This window comes from Sycon ciliatum, chromosome 1 (assembly GCF_964019385.1).
Source record: "Sycon ciliatum chromosome 1, ocSycCili1.1, whole genome shotgun sequence".
Classification (NCBI taxonomy): domain Eukaryota; kingdom Metazoa; phylum Porifera; class Calcarea; order Leucosolenida; family Sycettidae; genus Sycon; species Sycon ciliatum.
Window position 1 is genome coordinate 59,804,363 of NC_088643.1, and position 16,497 is coordinate 59,820,859.

Below are 16,497 nucleotides of genomic sequence, written 5' to 3' on the forward strand. Positions count from 1 at the left end.
CATCTACTGAGTGAACCGGACCCATACCTTGATCTGGTGAGTGGTGAGCGGGATTTTGCAGTCACATGTGCGACCGCATATTCGTTACTTTTGCACCCACTGACATGCATTACCACTATCTGTCCATGATTGACGCCTCTTGCACGGAAAAAGAACACAATGAATGCAATGCTCGAAAATGTAATGTTGTTGTATGTTGTTGTTTTTTAAAATTTGAATTCGCAATACCAAACGGCCAATAAGCCCAATTACATGGAAGCGAATAAAAGAATGCTAAGAATGAGGCATTTTGGTGAATATTATTTCAAGTGGAAATACTGATTCCGGGAGGTACTACAAATAGGTACAATGAACATCTGAAAAGGCCATGATACTGTCGTTTACCATGCTGCAAGCAGCTACATGTGGAATGTAAAACAACAAGAAAGACGTTGTATCTCATGTACTGGACAAACAGAGCTAACAGGAAAAGACCGCTCGTTAAAATGCCTATACATACTGTCCAATGCAACGTGAATTGGTGCATTTGAGTTTACTGCGTTTATTGTTACTTAGTATTATTATTCTCATGATCCGTCCCGAATGGAACTCACGACGGCTGAATTGCCGGACTGTGAGTATGTGTGTGTGTGTGTGTGTGTGTGTATGTGTGTGTGTGTGTGTGTGTGTGAGAGAGTGGGAAAACAAACATAATTTTAAATGAAAAACGTACTGCGTTTGGGGCAGGGTAATACTGGACGTGTGTCTTTGTCTTGCAAAAACCTAGGTACGGCAGCCAACAGGATGTCGCTGCATTCGTACAACGTGCCATTGCCTTTGCCAGGTGTCTGAGGCTTGATGAACTTATTATGATAGGCTACGTGCACCCGCCAGCAGGTCTCGGGAGATTTACCTGGCCTTGTCGGAAGTGTCTAGTCTAGTCTGTCTTTGCTTCTTATTTTCTCATCATGAAAGGACATGGAAAACGTGTGAACAATAATGATTGCATCATGCATTAGGATGCATATCACTTATCAGCGCATCAACATCTAAATCTACATGACGTTGTATCCCGGTAATCATATCTTCGACACCAGGTTAGAGCCTGGCCTGAGTGGTATCGTAGACAGTGTTATCCCAGTGAGTGCACATGGCTGGGTGAGTTTGGCCTTCAAAAGAAAACACTCAGTCGGTCATGGATTCGTGGATCGTTCAACCGTTTTACTTCAGACACATTGAATCAGATTGTTAGGCCTCAATCCAGTGGACTACTTTTTGAAGTACTTGTAGCTAGCCTATAATTATTATGGCCATAGTAGTAGTAGGAGTAGTAGTAACATTAAATTATTATTTTGATAGGCCTGCACACGTTGCTGTCTTGTTACAGAGAACCCTAAGTGCTCTTTACAGAGCGAAACAAAAGCGGATAGATGCCATAGTCATCTCTATTGGATGTCCTATAGACTAGTATACACGCCTCCAAAGACTTTACTAGGATCCAATCAAGCCGCAAGCTGACTCACCAGACGAAACATAGAGTTTCACGTGCGAAGTATGATTGATTTAGCAGATGTGGTACAGGTAGCTGCCAGGCGCAGAAGCCAGGAAGTGTCGCTTGCCGAAGTGTCAACAACTGTCTCCGCCTGGCCGCAAGGAGTGGTTTTTCTGGATGGGCAGATTATGGGTGTTGCCAAATATTACAATGAGGCTTTCCTTGCCAGACTTACATCACACATATACTAATAGGTAGGGAAGATACATGTAGGTAGGGCAGATTTAATTGTAATTGCCGATATTCGCCTGAGAAGGCCATCTACGGAATGTAACGATGCCCTGCAGCGTACGTTTAAATTAACACACCCAGTTTTGGCCGTCTTGACAGTGGATACAGCTATAGTACCTGAAGGTTCTGTACCAAAAAAAAGTGATGTCAAGAGGAGAAAAAAACGTTCTGTAGCCCGAAGGCATTAATATAATGCAGGCATCTAGGGAAATCATACATACCGGTACAACAGAGCTAGGACGGATCACCTTGATCTGCTTCTGGTCACTGACGCCTTGTTGCTAGTGCTTTCCGACCAGTCTGGGCCACAAAGGCATCGTTATGACGTAGATCCCCCGGGGTGATTGGTGGCCTTCCACGACACCAGTCTGCACGAAACTCGCACGACTAGCACAGGGTCAAGAGTCTTGAATAAAGAATCAACTTAGGCCAAAGTTAGGGATTATCTTCCGTGATATGTATGAGTACGAAGTCAATATTAGATATAATTATCACAACAAACCAAAGCATGTGTTCAATGAACTTCAATCCCTAAAAAGGAGTCAAATATAGGCAGTCAATATACCGGTACTAGTACTTGAAGTAACCCTAAGGAATGAAATATGCAGGAATATTTGACTGATTAGGTATGGCAACAATCAGTGTAAGTCAACACTAAGAGAGTGATAAAAGGGTATATCCGTATTGTACATGCAGAAACATGGCATTAAATTCCAGGGGTGTACTTTATCTACTTGAAGAGACAGGTACAATGAGGATGCGCCAGTGACGGGCGTCTTCACTACCGAGATGAAACACCCGTTCGAAGGTACACAGAAAGTCGGCGCCGAAACCTTGTGGGGGTTGTGAACTTGTGATACAAATCGACTCATCCTATTCCGAGCCTTGTTGCCTTTTTGCGGTGTGAGAAAATACCCACTGGATGAACATGCATGCATGAACTCTTGCCGGACAATGCGCTGACCAGTACCGTGGTGAATATTTGAAGTGGGAACGTGCGGTGTCTGATCACTGGTTATAACTTATATAAGTTATGGTGCCATCCTAGTCAATGCCTAGGCCACTGGCACTGGCATACGTGTAGTAACAATTATTCTTCATGTTGACACTGAAGCCGCCAGCGTATGGTGTAGCACACACTGGCTTCAGTGCCAACATGAACCTACAAAACCCAGACAAGAACATGTCGAGATCTGCTCATCCCGTTCCCTGTCGAGTTCCATGGTGTCGAAACCCAATGACTAGCCAGCCAGATAGCTAAACCAGCAGCAGAGCAGGGTGACATCGTTGGTCATCAATGGTTCCGGTACAGCCTAGGGTCATATTTTGTGTTCCCCATGGTGGGGGTCCATGCTGTGAGTGTGCGCTTGTTGCCTGCTGAAATCAGGATGATCCGTAGCAGATGTTGTATGCGTCGTCGTAAGTCCTCTCTCTCTCTCTATCTCTCTCTACACGTCAACATGCTTGCCGAGGTAGTGGTTTCCAACTAACTTGAAGTTGAGCACGGTGTAGCCATACCGGCCTTCAACATCTCCAGACCAGAACGGCACGCGGGCATGGTATTGCTGGCACACGACGGTAAACGGTAAATCTACAAAAGGAAGGCCACGAGACAGTCCGGGCCTATTGTCACCTCACCAGTCAACCCCAGCTTTACTCTGCCCACATCTCTGTCGGCATCTCTGGTTTGTATCCGTGGTTTGAAGAATACAGTGGTTGTCGCCAGCAGCTAGGCTACAAGGGTCGGATAAAGTTTCGAGAAGGACCACATAATGATGGGCCCGATGCTTTTCCGCAGCACGGGTACATCATCCCGTCTTGGTGCTCTGCGACAGCTTGTGCTCGTAGTAGTCATGGTGCTGGTCAATACCCTGCATTCTCCCGTTCTGGGACAGCGGCTGCAGAGAGGCGGTAGAAATGTGTGCTCCAAAACGAGAAGGTAATCATGCTATCAAATTATTACTACTAGTATTGTATTTGTATTTGTATTGTATTTATTTAAAAGGATTCTCCAAAAGCAAATGGATGCTTATCACGGAAGTCTCCCACATAAATATCGCAAGAAAAATGGGGAAATGGGGAGAGGAGAGTGGAAGATGAAGCATGGGAAGAAGGGAAACAAGTACCTAAATATCGAGGTATAAAAGCAGGAAAGAAATCGACGAGGGAAGAAATCACCTCTGCAGATAATAGCGGGACATTTAGATGAAAAAACCCCAGCAAGGATTAATTTCAAGGAAAAAAAATTCTCAAACGGAAAAGTTCGGAATTCCAGTCAGAGAATATCTATGCTGAGAGTAATGAGCCTTTAGAGCAATGCGAAAATTGACAGAGGACTGAACGCAGCGGATGTGTTCTGGAAGTTTGTTCCATTCCACAGATAAACTGAAGAGAGGGGATTTAAGGAAATGGGCGCCAGAACGAGGTAAAACTATAGAGGACGGGTGACGACAACTAAGGGATACATTGAATTTGAAACGAATTAGCAAAGACGGAAACTGGTAAAAGACATGATGAAAATACAGCAAGGACAGAATCTGACGACGCCACTTCAGGGATGACCAGTCACAAGTACGATTAAGAATCTGCTTCGGGGTTTCCCACTCAGGAGGGTGCCGGGTCTTACAAAGCAGATATGAACGAGCAGCAACGGCTTGCAGTCGGTCTAACGTAAGCGAATCTGAATGGGATACGGCGAATGACCAGACAGGGACTGCGTATTCTAACAGTGGTCGTACGTAACACTTGTAGAGCAAATTCACGGTTGAAGCAGAAAGGAAATGGGCCATATGGCGCAACAGAAAAACACGACTGCGAAACTTATGGGTGATAGATTTTATATGGTCAGAAAAATTTAGTGAAGGAGTGATAGTCACGCCGAGATGACAGTGGCTATCACCTTTCTGAATAGGCACACCGTTCATTGTCAAGGGGGATGACGGGCCTGGGGCTAATGCATATTTTTGAAAGGGTAGGTGGACGCATTTACTGGTGTTAAACGTCATGGCAGTAGCTGATGACCATTGACAACACTTATCAATGTCAGTCTGGAGCAATGCATGATGGATAGGAAGTGAGGTGTTTGCTGGAGAAACAAGAATTAAATTAGAGTCATCAGCAAAAAGGGATAGGGTACTAGAAGCAGGGGCATCAGGAAAGGAGTTGATGCACAGGTTAAAAAGAAGCGGGCCGAGATGGGAACCTTGGGGTACGCCAGCGGTGATGGGCAAAGGGTCAGAAAGAGTTTGGCCAATGCGAACGCAAATACTACGATCACTGATAAAGTCCTTCACCCAAGAACAGGCAGAAAGAGAACACCAACCTGAAACAGATTGAATAACTAAATGATGACTAACTCTGTCAAAGGCCTTAGAAAAATCAAGGAACAGCTGGTCACAAGAAGACTTAGAGTCAAATGCACGCGAAACAATTGAGGTAAGCTGTACCAATTGGTCAACTGTTGACCTCTTTCGACAAAAGCCAAACTGGCTGGAACTGATACTTTTATGGCTCTCAACAAACGAGTAAAACTGACGGCTAATCATAGACTCATACAATTTGGCAACTGCATTTAACAGCGATATAGGACGGTAATTGACTGGGTGAGAAGGATTACCTTTTCCCTTGAACACAGGTACAACAACGGCAGATTTCCACTCCCTGGGCTGAGTACTGGACAGCAAGCAGCGGTTGAAAAGGGCGGAAAGAGACTGTGACGTGACCTCAGCTGTTTCACGGAGGATGCGATTGTTCAGCAGTCCAGCGGTTTTACGTTGAATGGGAAGTCTGGATAGCGTGTCAAATACGGACTGCACAGAGAATGGTTGTATGGAGAACTTCACAGTGGACGTGGGTGTTAAAATACCAGCTGAGTGCAGGTCAGGTGTTAGCAGTGGCGCCTGGCTGTAGCTCGCAAACACTTTGGCTAGGAGATTCGTCTTTTCCGTATTACTCGTGGCTGGGTAGGCTTGGTTGTCATGGTAGAGGTCAGGGATAACCGGAGACGGGCGATTCACATTACAAAGGATCTTTGCTTTGCGCCACCATGTACGAGTTCCATGATGCTGAGCCATGTCTCTCGCCATCCTCTCGTGATAATGGCGTTTCGCCTTCCGGAGCAAGGAAGTAAGACACGTGAGAGTCTATACGCTATCCAACTATCTGTAGATCCGAGAGGTTTGGCCTTGGCGAAGAGGCGATCCCGAAGCCGCCTCTGACGATGGTGAACAGCAGAGTACCAAGGCTTGTTTGATGGAAATGTGCTTCTCCGGACAACGGGAACAAACAACGATACAGAGTCTTCCAGCGCTGTGCGCCACAATGACCAGGCCTCATCAACTGTTTGCGCATTTTGGACGGCATCTAGCAAGGGTAGATGCCACACGTGGTTGTTAAATGCTTGCCAGTCCGTGTGGGCAAAGTCGAGCCAGGTGTTTTGTGCAGAAGATATTTGGGCTGTGGAGCCTGCTGATCGGTTGTGGACGACATCGAAAACTACAGGACAGTGATCAGATACCGGTGGGAGGATGGTGAGATGGGAGACTGCTATTGGAGCATTAGTGATAACTAGGTCGAGTAGTGATGAACTCTTACCACTTGCGGAGTAGCGGGTAGGCTGTTGATCCACAAGTTGCGATAAGCCCAGATCATCCAGGGTGTCATACATGCATGTACCAGCAGGTGTATCAGGATCGGATGCTAGCCAATTCGAGAGGCGAGCGTTAAAGTCGCCAATGACAAATATGGAAGCTTGAGGACAAGATATTGATTGAATGCAGGTCCGGAGTGCGCTGCAGAACTGATCAGGTGGCTGCCAAGGAGGACGGTAACAACAGAACACAAACGTGGAGTTGGGGCGATGCTCTAGTTCTATGCACACAATTTCAATGGTTGGATCAGCAGGCTGAAGATCTGGACGATGTTTGGTAGCATGGGAAATGGAAGGGTGGAGGAGGAATGCCACTCCACCTCCACGTCGCACGGTATTGTTGTGACGGTCATGCCGGATAATTTTGTATTCAGCTGACGGTGTTAATATTGAACTTGTGATATCAGGAGTCAACCAGGTTTCAGTTATGCCCAAGATATCTAGTTGAGATGTGCAGAATAAGTTTTTAATCTCATCAGCCCGCTTCAGCCAGCTGCATGCGTTAACTGTGCAGATCCTGATACTCGACGGAGACTTCATATCAGGAATACAAGGTGAAAAATTGAAAGTCAAAGGGGGCGGTTGGAATGGTGGAGCAAGAGGGTTCAGTGCGGTCACTTGCGATTGTCGGCCGGGAGAGAACGGGGCTGCATTTGGGTTAAGAGTAAAAGCGTGTGGTGATGTGGGAAAAAAGATGGGTGCGTGTGGATTCAACATCACAGTTTATGATTTCTTGGGGAGGGGTGGGTTCTTGAACTTCCATTCTCGTGCTGTTACATGCTCGGGCCAGAACTCGTTTTCCAGAACATTTCTTTCGTCATGCTCAGCAACTGTCAGATGTGCGTACAACGTGCCGTACACTGTTCTGGAGGGGATCAGTCTACAGCCAGTAACTTCCACATTCTTCTTTCTACAGTACGCAACAAGATCATCAGCACTGCAGTTGATATTGATGCCCCCAACGAATACAACTCTGCGTGCTATTTTCTTACCTCCACGCAGATCTGCGGGCTTCCTGTGGCGGTTGGCGGCTTCACGTACGATCGACCAGTCGTACTTGGTACTGACAGGCTTGTCAGTAGTACGACTGGCGTTGCTTGTTCGTGGTGCAGAGAGGGTACGACTAGCGTACGTCTCGCCCGGAGCTGCGGATTCAAGCCCTGTTGGTGCAGATGCGGGTACTGGTACACCCGTGGCGGGAATGTTTGTAGCTGCTCGGTACGAGTACTCATCCTGGAGGCTGTCGAGGGCGCGATTAGAGACATCGATGGGCTGGTGGTGTTGTGTCAGGGCGCGAAGCTCCTCCCTGAGTTCTGCAATGGCGGCATCTTTTCCTTTCTCCTTTTCTAGAAAGATTTTTCGTAGGTCGGAAACTTCTGCTACCAGGTTTCGGACCGTCTCCATCAGGTCAACCATCATCTTCGTTAGCGCAGTAGCATCAGTACTGGTACATTCACATCCTCCTGCCTGCTTTGTGACCCTGTGTGTGTCGATCTGATCGTCCAGTGGTTGCAACTTTCCCCTCAGGGCGCCTACCAATTGCACTCGGCTCAGGCCGGCCCATTTGACGTTATTGGCCTTTGCCAGTGACTCCAAGCCTTCACTATCCAAAATTCCGAAGTCAATGGACGCCATGCTCCCGGTTGGGGGAGCAAGACGTCAGCCGTAAAAAACTCGCAACCACACTCGTCAACGAGAATGTGGCCAGGCAAATGTACAATCATGTGTACAGTGTAGCATTAGTGTAGTAGTAGATCTATTATTGACGTATTGACGTATTGTTGTAGACTGTAGCTTGCATGTAAACTAATTACTTGTACTACTCTTGGTAGTGTAGGCTGAAGGCCATCACATGCAGCTCTTCCAGTGCCAATCCGACGAAACTCATCGAAAGAGCTGGAGCAGTGGAGGCTATGGTCGTCTAAAAGTGTTCACGGAATCTTGATCCTACCGCACCGCTGCATTGCCATTGAATATTGGCATTGGGGCACCAGTGGTACATTGTAGCTTGTCTTGTGAAGTTAGTTAGTTGTGTTCGCTTGTGTAGATCTACAGGATTGTACGTGTGGATGGATTTCTACACTCCTCAGGCTGACCGCAAACATCACCTGGCCGGCTTGGTAATGGTAGACAAAGATTTGGCCATGTGGGGTCTGCCTGCCAGAGTTCATGATACAGCCAGGCCAGGTCTGTTGCGGCATGCATAAAGATCAAAGTTCAAACGCTGTGACGGACATGACGACAGTGCACCAGCCCACACCCACGCACGGGTTACTGAGACGGTGCAAACTGCAAACCTCACTCCTCAGCGCTAGCGCGAGATGTCACTATCTACTATCCACCGTAACTAAAAAATCTCCACGACGGCTAGCGGCTGTTTGTTACTTGAAGTGTCTGTGACTGTGAAAGCAAGACAGTTAGTAATAGTTAGCTGTCACAGTGTGAATACTATGAAGTTCGAAATAACTTCGCGGGGCCGTCAAGAAAAGCGAGGTCAGGATGTTGGTTTATCATGGCACACCACGTAGATACGGATATGTTCTTGGACAAGCCTCACCATCCGTGCATTTTTGCCAGTTTGGCTGCACAAGACGACTGCAATTTTCCCCCTTGCCGTCCTTTCTTTTTCCGAAAGTACTAGTACCGGTAGTGTTGACTGTTGGTTGCTTTTACGATAGTCCAGTCTGGTCTGGGTTGTACGGTTGTACGTCGTTGTACTGCTATGTTTCTTCAAAAAAAAAAATAATAATAATTTGGCGGCAACATGATCGTAGACGTGAAGCGTATTTGTGTACAACCTGGCCTGAAGTATGTTCAATTTCCTATGTTTCTTCTGCAGTGTTGTGAAGACGAGGACGGTGGCATACGTGCACACACACAGCAGTGGATACACTACATCTTGCGGCTTTTGGGGCTGGTCTCGATGTACCAGATACAGGTGAGAACCTCTTCGGATTAGTGTTTTGGAAAAGCGACGGAGGCACTGTGCGCTAGTACAGACAGTAGAATCTACACTAGCTCGTATTGAATGTCAAAATGCGAAGTACCGGTACAAGCCCGTTAGTAATGGTATGGACGTTCTTTCTCACACCTCAGCTCACATCAGCCACAACTAGCGCAGGGTTGCAAGACGTTTATTTCAAATATTCAGCCAACGAGAAGCGTACACTTTAGCGTTTCGGAAGTTTCGATGGATGCTGAACACTGGGTTCGACAATCGAAACTGTTGTCGAACTACATGACATGTACTTTGCAAAAGTGGACGACGATGGAATAGGCCGAGAAGTCGAACAATTAGAACGCTATTTTCGACTTCTTGTATGTCACGCGAGCATGTATGCTTTCAGCCATAACAACCTGCTAGCACAGTGACACAAACGCTTCCACTGCTGGTCGGCCCCCACCCCTCCCCCCCCCCCCCTCCCCCGGCTAGGTCTTTTTGAAATATGGTATGCTAAACAACAGGGGTGCGCGGATTATGCCCGTGTGCACCCAATATTATATTTTTTGTCATTTCCTGTAGAAATTTGAAAGTATTCTCCATAAACATCGAAGATTTTCTCCAGAATTCGAAATCTATCCAAGAAACCAGCACGAATCGCGTGCGCTTTAGTATGCAAAATGGACGGGCAGGCACATGATCACTAATTTGCACTGCATGCAGGATCTACAGATCTACACAGCTACACAGCTACAACTACAGCTGTACTCAGGCTGCACACGTGTGCGTGGAGGCTATCGCTAGGCTGTCACCGACATAATTCACAGAATTCCCCCCCCAAACTTCTTCTGAAGGTTAATGGATCTGGCAAAAATCGATAGAATTCCCCTAAAATTCCCAAATTTTTCTAAAATTTAATGATAGTACTCCCCAAAATCCCAGGAATAATCCACACACCGTACTGTAACAGTATTGATTGAATCAATAATAAGACAACCAAACTAAGCTAACGAAGTGCGCTATCCGCGGCTTCTTCGGTCTGCCACCGTGGTCGCGCACGAGCCCGATCTTTGAACAGCTCCGCCTCACCACCCTGGAGGACATGTTTAACATTAAGCTCCTCATCTTTGTCCATCGTTGTCTGTTCTCCCGAGCTAGCTCCCTCTTCACCAGCTTCTTCGTGAGAGTTACTGGTGACCGCACTCGGGGAGCAGCACATCACCTCGTTCGAGTACCATTTTGGCCCGGTCCTGCGGGTCGAGCGACCATGCAGTTCATCGGTGCAGTCCTGTGGAACCAGCTCCCGCCTGATCTCCGTTCCGAGCCCAGCCACCTTCAGTTCTGTGCCCTGCTAAAAGCGCATCATGGCTCCGTTTAAATGCTTTCGGCTAGTGTGTTTCTGTGGTATAGCGGACTGAAGAATAGTAAACGTGTTTTGCAATATATGTATGAAGCTATTTTGTATATAGTATGTTCCCATTCCGTTTTTGCTTTGGTGTAGCCCTGAGGTTGATTGCTTATTTATTTCTACCCTTCCTCTCTCCATACTTCTGCCCCCCCCCCTCTCTCTCATTCCTTCTGTCGTCCACATGTATCAAAGGAGGCGAAATCGCCTGTTTGTGGTGCGACGTTAAATAAACTTCTACAACAACAAGCTAAGCAGTGAACTATATTGGAGCAACATAGCGCAGCTTCCAATCAGCAAGAGCAGTGAAAGCTTAGCACATAGATAAAAAAAGAGTGCGTGTTGACGAATAATGTGCTAGGTGTCAGTCAGTGTAGAAGTAAGGTGGTAGATATGGCACATACATGTACTTGTAGTGATGTAGCAGGGCATGGAGAGGAAACCTGTTACACCTACTAAACAATCACGAAGACTCGAATTTTGACTGCCTTTTCTGCAAAATATTCGACTTCGTGAACAGTTGAACATTTGAATGCTAAAAAGCTCCGATAAGCACTCGTATGTATGCCGGTATGTCCCAGTACAAACTTTCAACCATGAGTCTGCGTATCTCTCCCTGTATATAGGGTGCATTTGACTATGCTCTCCCCGAACAAGAAGAGCAAACTGGCCGAACGGCGTTGGGCAAAGCGAGTGACAATGATCACTGGGGGTCACTTTTTCAATTCATTGCAGATCACTGCATCATTGCATGTGCCTGATGTGGCCCCGTGCGGTTGAGGTGAACCCAGCCTAGATAGGAGTTTGGCGAGAGACCTGAGTATTTTATGTACTGCATCAAACAGAACCTATCCATATTTGGGAAACAAAAAGTCACGTTGCACTGGCTACTCCGCCTTAGGGCCTGGTAAAATCTGAGTTGGATCAGGCAAGTCAAGTTAGTCGGCGCAAGTCAACACAAACAGATGGGCCCAAATATCGTACACACAGTACGTAGTACGTAGCACGGAACCGGTTACTTACCAAGTAGACCGTCAGAACAGCAGGGGCAATGTCTCCATTCAGTCAGTGCTGATCTTGTCACGTGTGAACACTTCATGGTATTTTTTTTGCATACAGGACCGGCTACCAGCGATCCCCACGAACGGTCTATGAGACGGGCGTTGAGTACTACCTCGGCTGCTGTGATGGTTGGAGACAGTCGGGACGGGACTGTCCAACACGTAAGCGGCCTTGCTTCAATTACACATGCTTAGTTATATACCGGTAACTAACTACTCAATTACACATGCTTAGTTATATATATATACCGGTAACTAACATAGCTGCTTAGTTAACTAACTACTTGGATAAGTACTGCTTGGTTAATTACCTGGCCAGTGCATTCGCAGACCAGATTCCACGTCCTCGCCCAGAGTGAAGCATGGAATTGGATATTTCCAGAACGTTGGAGCTGGAATTGTGTTATGTTTCTACTTTCGGAGAGAATTGGAAGTGTATGAAGGGACACCAGGCACGAGAGCGAGTACTCTGCGCAGTACCTCCTCCAAACACTTCTTCAACTATACTGCTATTCTATTGGATGTGCAGTTTGTACGTCCTTCTTGGTGCAATCATAGCCACCAGTGTGTTCATGCCACAGTGACACTTGTGACTGAGTAAGGCAAGACTGAGCATATGCACATGCAGAGTGCGTAATTCTCTCGATACTATAGTGAATGTAGTGCTGAGATGAACCCAGCCTAGATTATCATCCAGACTTTTGTTACCCTGAGGCTACTCCCATTGAGAGTGTCAAAAGAAGGAGACACCCAGTTGAAACTCACTTACACGCGGGCCTGGTGCAGTACAACAATGCCGACAACGGCCTAAAGGCGTAGTAGCTAAGCAGCAATCAGACTATGCTCTGCACGTTCCACAGCATTTCATGCGTGCATGATTGGGACATGCACACAAGTTTTTTTTTATCACTTATAACACGTTAGAGGTGATGTCCACCTATGTTTGTCTATGATCTGTGGGCACTCTGGATTTAGCGATTTGTCCGAATCAATGCCACCATGGCTCATGCATCCGTCCCAACGTGTGCAAGTGCAGAGCTGGATATCACACAAGCAACTGCGCTGCAGGTAGGGCGGGTGGCTTTGTGAACGCTTTGTTTAGTGAAGAAATTCATGAGTAGTGAATAGTCCACATCCACTATGTTTGTCACTTTCACCATTTCAGATTTTACAGATTTTAGCTGCAGCTGTCAGTTCTGTTGCAAGCCCTTTCCTTCTTCATTGCCTCCAGCGTTAAGCTACTTCACATGTTAGTACAGGTGAAATCCTGATAATTCGAATCTCAAAATGCCAGGAAAAAACTTCTAATTATCCGGACATTCTAATTATCCAAACATGAACCCACAACTCAATATGTTTGTCAAAATGCTCGCACGGTCAGGCAGAGTTGCGCTATGGACCTTAGACACAACTTTTACGGACACTGAACTGACCGGCACAGCCTGCTCATGCAAACTGAACTGACCAGTACAGTGTACAGTGAACTTCGAATTACACTTTGCTAACTTCGAATTAAGGAGCGGTGAGGCGTCCTGCAGCTTCATAACTCGAAGAGAATTGGTGAGCACACATGCTCATTCCCTGGGCACTGCAAATTCACAACTCATTTCATTTTACAGAATCATTCTCAACGTTTCGGCAAATTGCCATCATCAGGATGCAATATGAAGCGGAAGTCTGCCAAGGAGCAGTTATATACACTAATTTGGTGTTCTTAGGTGTTGATTTGTGTTGAAAAATACATCGGAGAGACGGATCGCACACTGGAGACGAGACTGGAGGAACACAACGGTGAAGCTCGTAGGCGCACTGTGGATAAGCCATGGGGTGACCACATGCGAGCTAAGCATGCAGGGATCAACCTAGGTGTCGGGGACAGCATCTTCTCGGCAGTGTCTGTGGTTGCAAGAGCCAGTGACAGGGCAAGCCGCAAATTGCGAGAGGCAGTGGAGATCAGAAACGAAGGCCCAGAGATCAACACCAGTGCTGGATGGTCATTACTCTAAAACAGTCACACCACACTGGCTATCTAGGTGACAGTATTTTCTGGAAAACACTGACATGGTCACATTTGTGTATTGCTTGCGAGAAACCTGTTCAGACATTTCTCAAGTTATCTGGTGACATCTGCACTGTGCTAACTTATTACCAACACCCAGCATATGAGTCAGTGAAAACTTGTGATCTTTCACTAGTTTTAGACATGTCATATTTCTAGCACTGAGGTAACATGTGTAGTCATAGAAATATTATCAACACCTAAGTTGAATGGTTTTTCACCCTGAAGATGGGCCATGCCCGAAAATTTGGTGCATTCCATTTGTATCTAATATCATTATTATTATTTTTCTTGGAAGTGAAGTGAACTTATGCAGCGAAGAGACCGTAGTTGGAGAGTTTGAAGTGAGGTACCCTGTAATGTGTGAGTGGCTGCAATGGAGTCTGCGAGTGCTTAGAAAAAAAACAAAAACAAAAAAACACCTAAGAACACCAAATTAGTGTATATAACTGCTCCTTGGCAGACTTCCGCTTCATATTGCATCCTGATGATGGCAATTTGCCGAAACGTTGAAAATGATTCTGTAAAATGAAATGAGTTGTGAATTTGCAGTGCCCAGGGAATGAGCATATGTGCTCACCAATTCTCTTTAACTTCGAATTATCAGCACAAATCCCACACATTTTCTATGTAAGTGGAATCTGGGGGTATTCTAATTAACCGGACATGTCCAGTTCGAGGTTCGAATTATCAGAATTTTTTTATGTGGGAATCGTATTGATAGAAATCGGTCCTGGAAAAACTTCTAATTAAGCGGTATGTTCGAATTGAGCCATATTTGAATTATCAGGTTTCACCTGTATAATTGAATGGGCTGAGTGAAATGTATACCGGTTCACTCATCTGCTCAGTGGAACAGTGATCTCTGCGATCATACGTTGAGTGAATTAGTTGCTATCCTTTCCATACACTCCTCCCCGACACCCAATACCCAGCCGCAAAAAATCCCACCTGTAACCTGGATTGCAAGGCAAAGTACCTTGTCAGGGTCCAAAGTCTGTACCATGATATTTCTTTGTTGTCTTTGCCCAGCATGCCCGGCGTGGAAGTACGGCAGTGGGTGCACGTCAACATGCGGCTGTGTTCGTGCCCAGGCACAGTCATGTGACAGGGCCACTGGTGCCTGCACATGCAGACCTGGATATGTGGGAAGAAAGTAAGAACCTGCATATGAATCATGGTGGTACGGGGGACATTCCGACTGGCCACATAGCATACATATGCGTGTAATACTCAATCTCCATAATTATCATGTAAAGGAAATTGTAAAAATGGAATGGAAGGTAACCACACTAGAAATGTCATCATCATCATAATTATTTTACTCTCTATGTCCCCATGCCTTTCAGGTGTGAAAGCCGCTGCCAAGCCCGCAAGTATGGAGCAGGCTGCCGGAGCACCTGTAGATGTGTGAATGGTGCCAGCTGCAACCATGTGTCAGGACACTGTACATGCAAGGATGGATATGTAGGAACAAGGTTAGTTCGCAGCTTCCACTATGCACTCACCCACATTCTCAGCACTCTTACATCAATGGGGCACTGAGAATGAAACTACCAAGACCATTTGCCACCTAGGGTTCCCTGTCACAAGGCCATGCCTGTTGGGACTCCCCTAGTCAAATACTAAATACTACTACTATACTACTGAACTCTACGGAAACCGGCTGAAGTTTTCATTAGAGAATGAAGTTCCCCTTTCAGTTGCGAATAAGGAGCGACACGCACATATCTCTTTGGCTGTGCCGTGTACCTGCATCATCGAGTGAACAGTTTGTTAATTCTTTGAATATCTCTTTGGCTGTGCCGTGTACCTGCATCATCGAGTGAACAGTTTGTTAATTCTTTGAATATCTCTTTGGCTGTGCCGTGTACCTGCATCATCGAGTGAACAGTTTGTTAATTCTTTTTTTGAAGTTGGCCACTGTAAGTGAGAGTATATACAACTGGCAAACACCTGGCAAACACCTGGCAAACACCTGGCAAACACCTGGCAAACACCTGGCAAACACCTGGCAAACACCTGGCAAACACCTGGCAAACACCTGGCAAACACCTGGCAAACACCTGGCAAACACCTGGCAAACACCTGGCAAACACCTGGCAAACACCTGGCAAACACCTGGCAAACACCTGGCAAACACCTGGCAAAGAACCTGTGTCTGTGCAATTTGCCTTCCTGTGATATTAGATGTGAGAGCAAGTGTAGACCAGGGCACTACGGTCAGAACTGCCGGCACAGATGCACATGTCAGAATGGTGCCACTTGTGACTTTGTCAGTGGGTCGTGTTCCTGTGCACCCGGCTGGATTGGCTCGCAGTAAGTTACTAACGTTAATAGTGTACAGTTGGCATCTACCGGACCAAACATGGGCCGTGGTGTCTGTGTTCGATTTGGAGCAAGTTGGTGAGCAGGGGCATCTGCAAACGGGCTTCAACGATAGCTGTGAACCGAGCCTGGACACCAATGTTCTTCCAGCTCAGCTTTCATGATTGTGTAGATCATGTCAGTACACAGTGCACAGGGCACGGTCACCTGGTAAGGAGCCCAGATGTCCTGTGTACAGTGCTGTTCCAGTGGTGTTCGATATTGCTGTATCACTGCATTCGTAGTGTACTCCA

The 16,497-nt window shown here is 46.5% G+C and overlaps 1 protein-coding gene across 2 annotated transcripts in view; it reads left to right on the forward strand.

Annotated features, from left to right (window-relative positions):
* The first annotated feature begins 3,348 nt into the window (after positions 1-3,348).
* LOC135804653 (multiple epidermal growth factor-like domains protein 6) overlaps positions 3,349-16,497 on the forward strand; it is a 51,006-nt gene continuing 37,857 nt past the window's right edge. The window contains exons 1-7 of one of the 2 annotated variants that reach the window (XM_065318574.1): positions 3,349-3,701; positions 9,250-9,348; positions 11,876-11,979; positions 12,793-12,885; positions 14,909-15,032; positions 15,226-15,354; positions 16,067-16,195. In XM_065318574.1, the coding sequence (XP_065174646.1) occupies positions 3,535-3,701; positions 9,250-9,348; positions 11,876-11,979; positions 12,793-12,885; positions 14,909-15,032; positions 15,226-15,354; positions 16,067-16,195 (845 nt within the window). In that variant the 5' untranslated portion in view covers positions 3,349-3,534. The remainder of the gene's footprint in view (positions 3,702-9,249; positions 9,349-11,875; positions 11,980-12,792; positions 12,886-14,908; positions 15,033-15,225; positions 15,355-16,066; positions 16,196-16,497) is intronic. The other variant, XM_065318575.1, reaches the window with a different exon arrangement.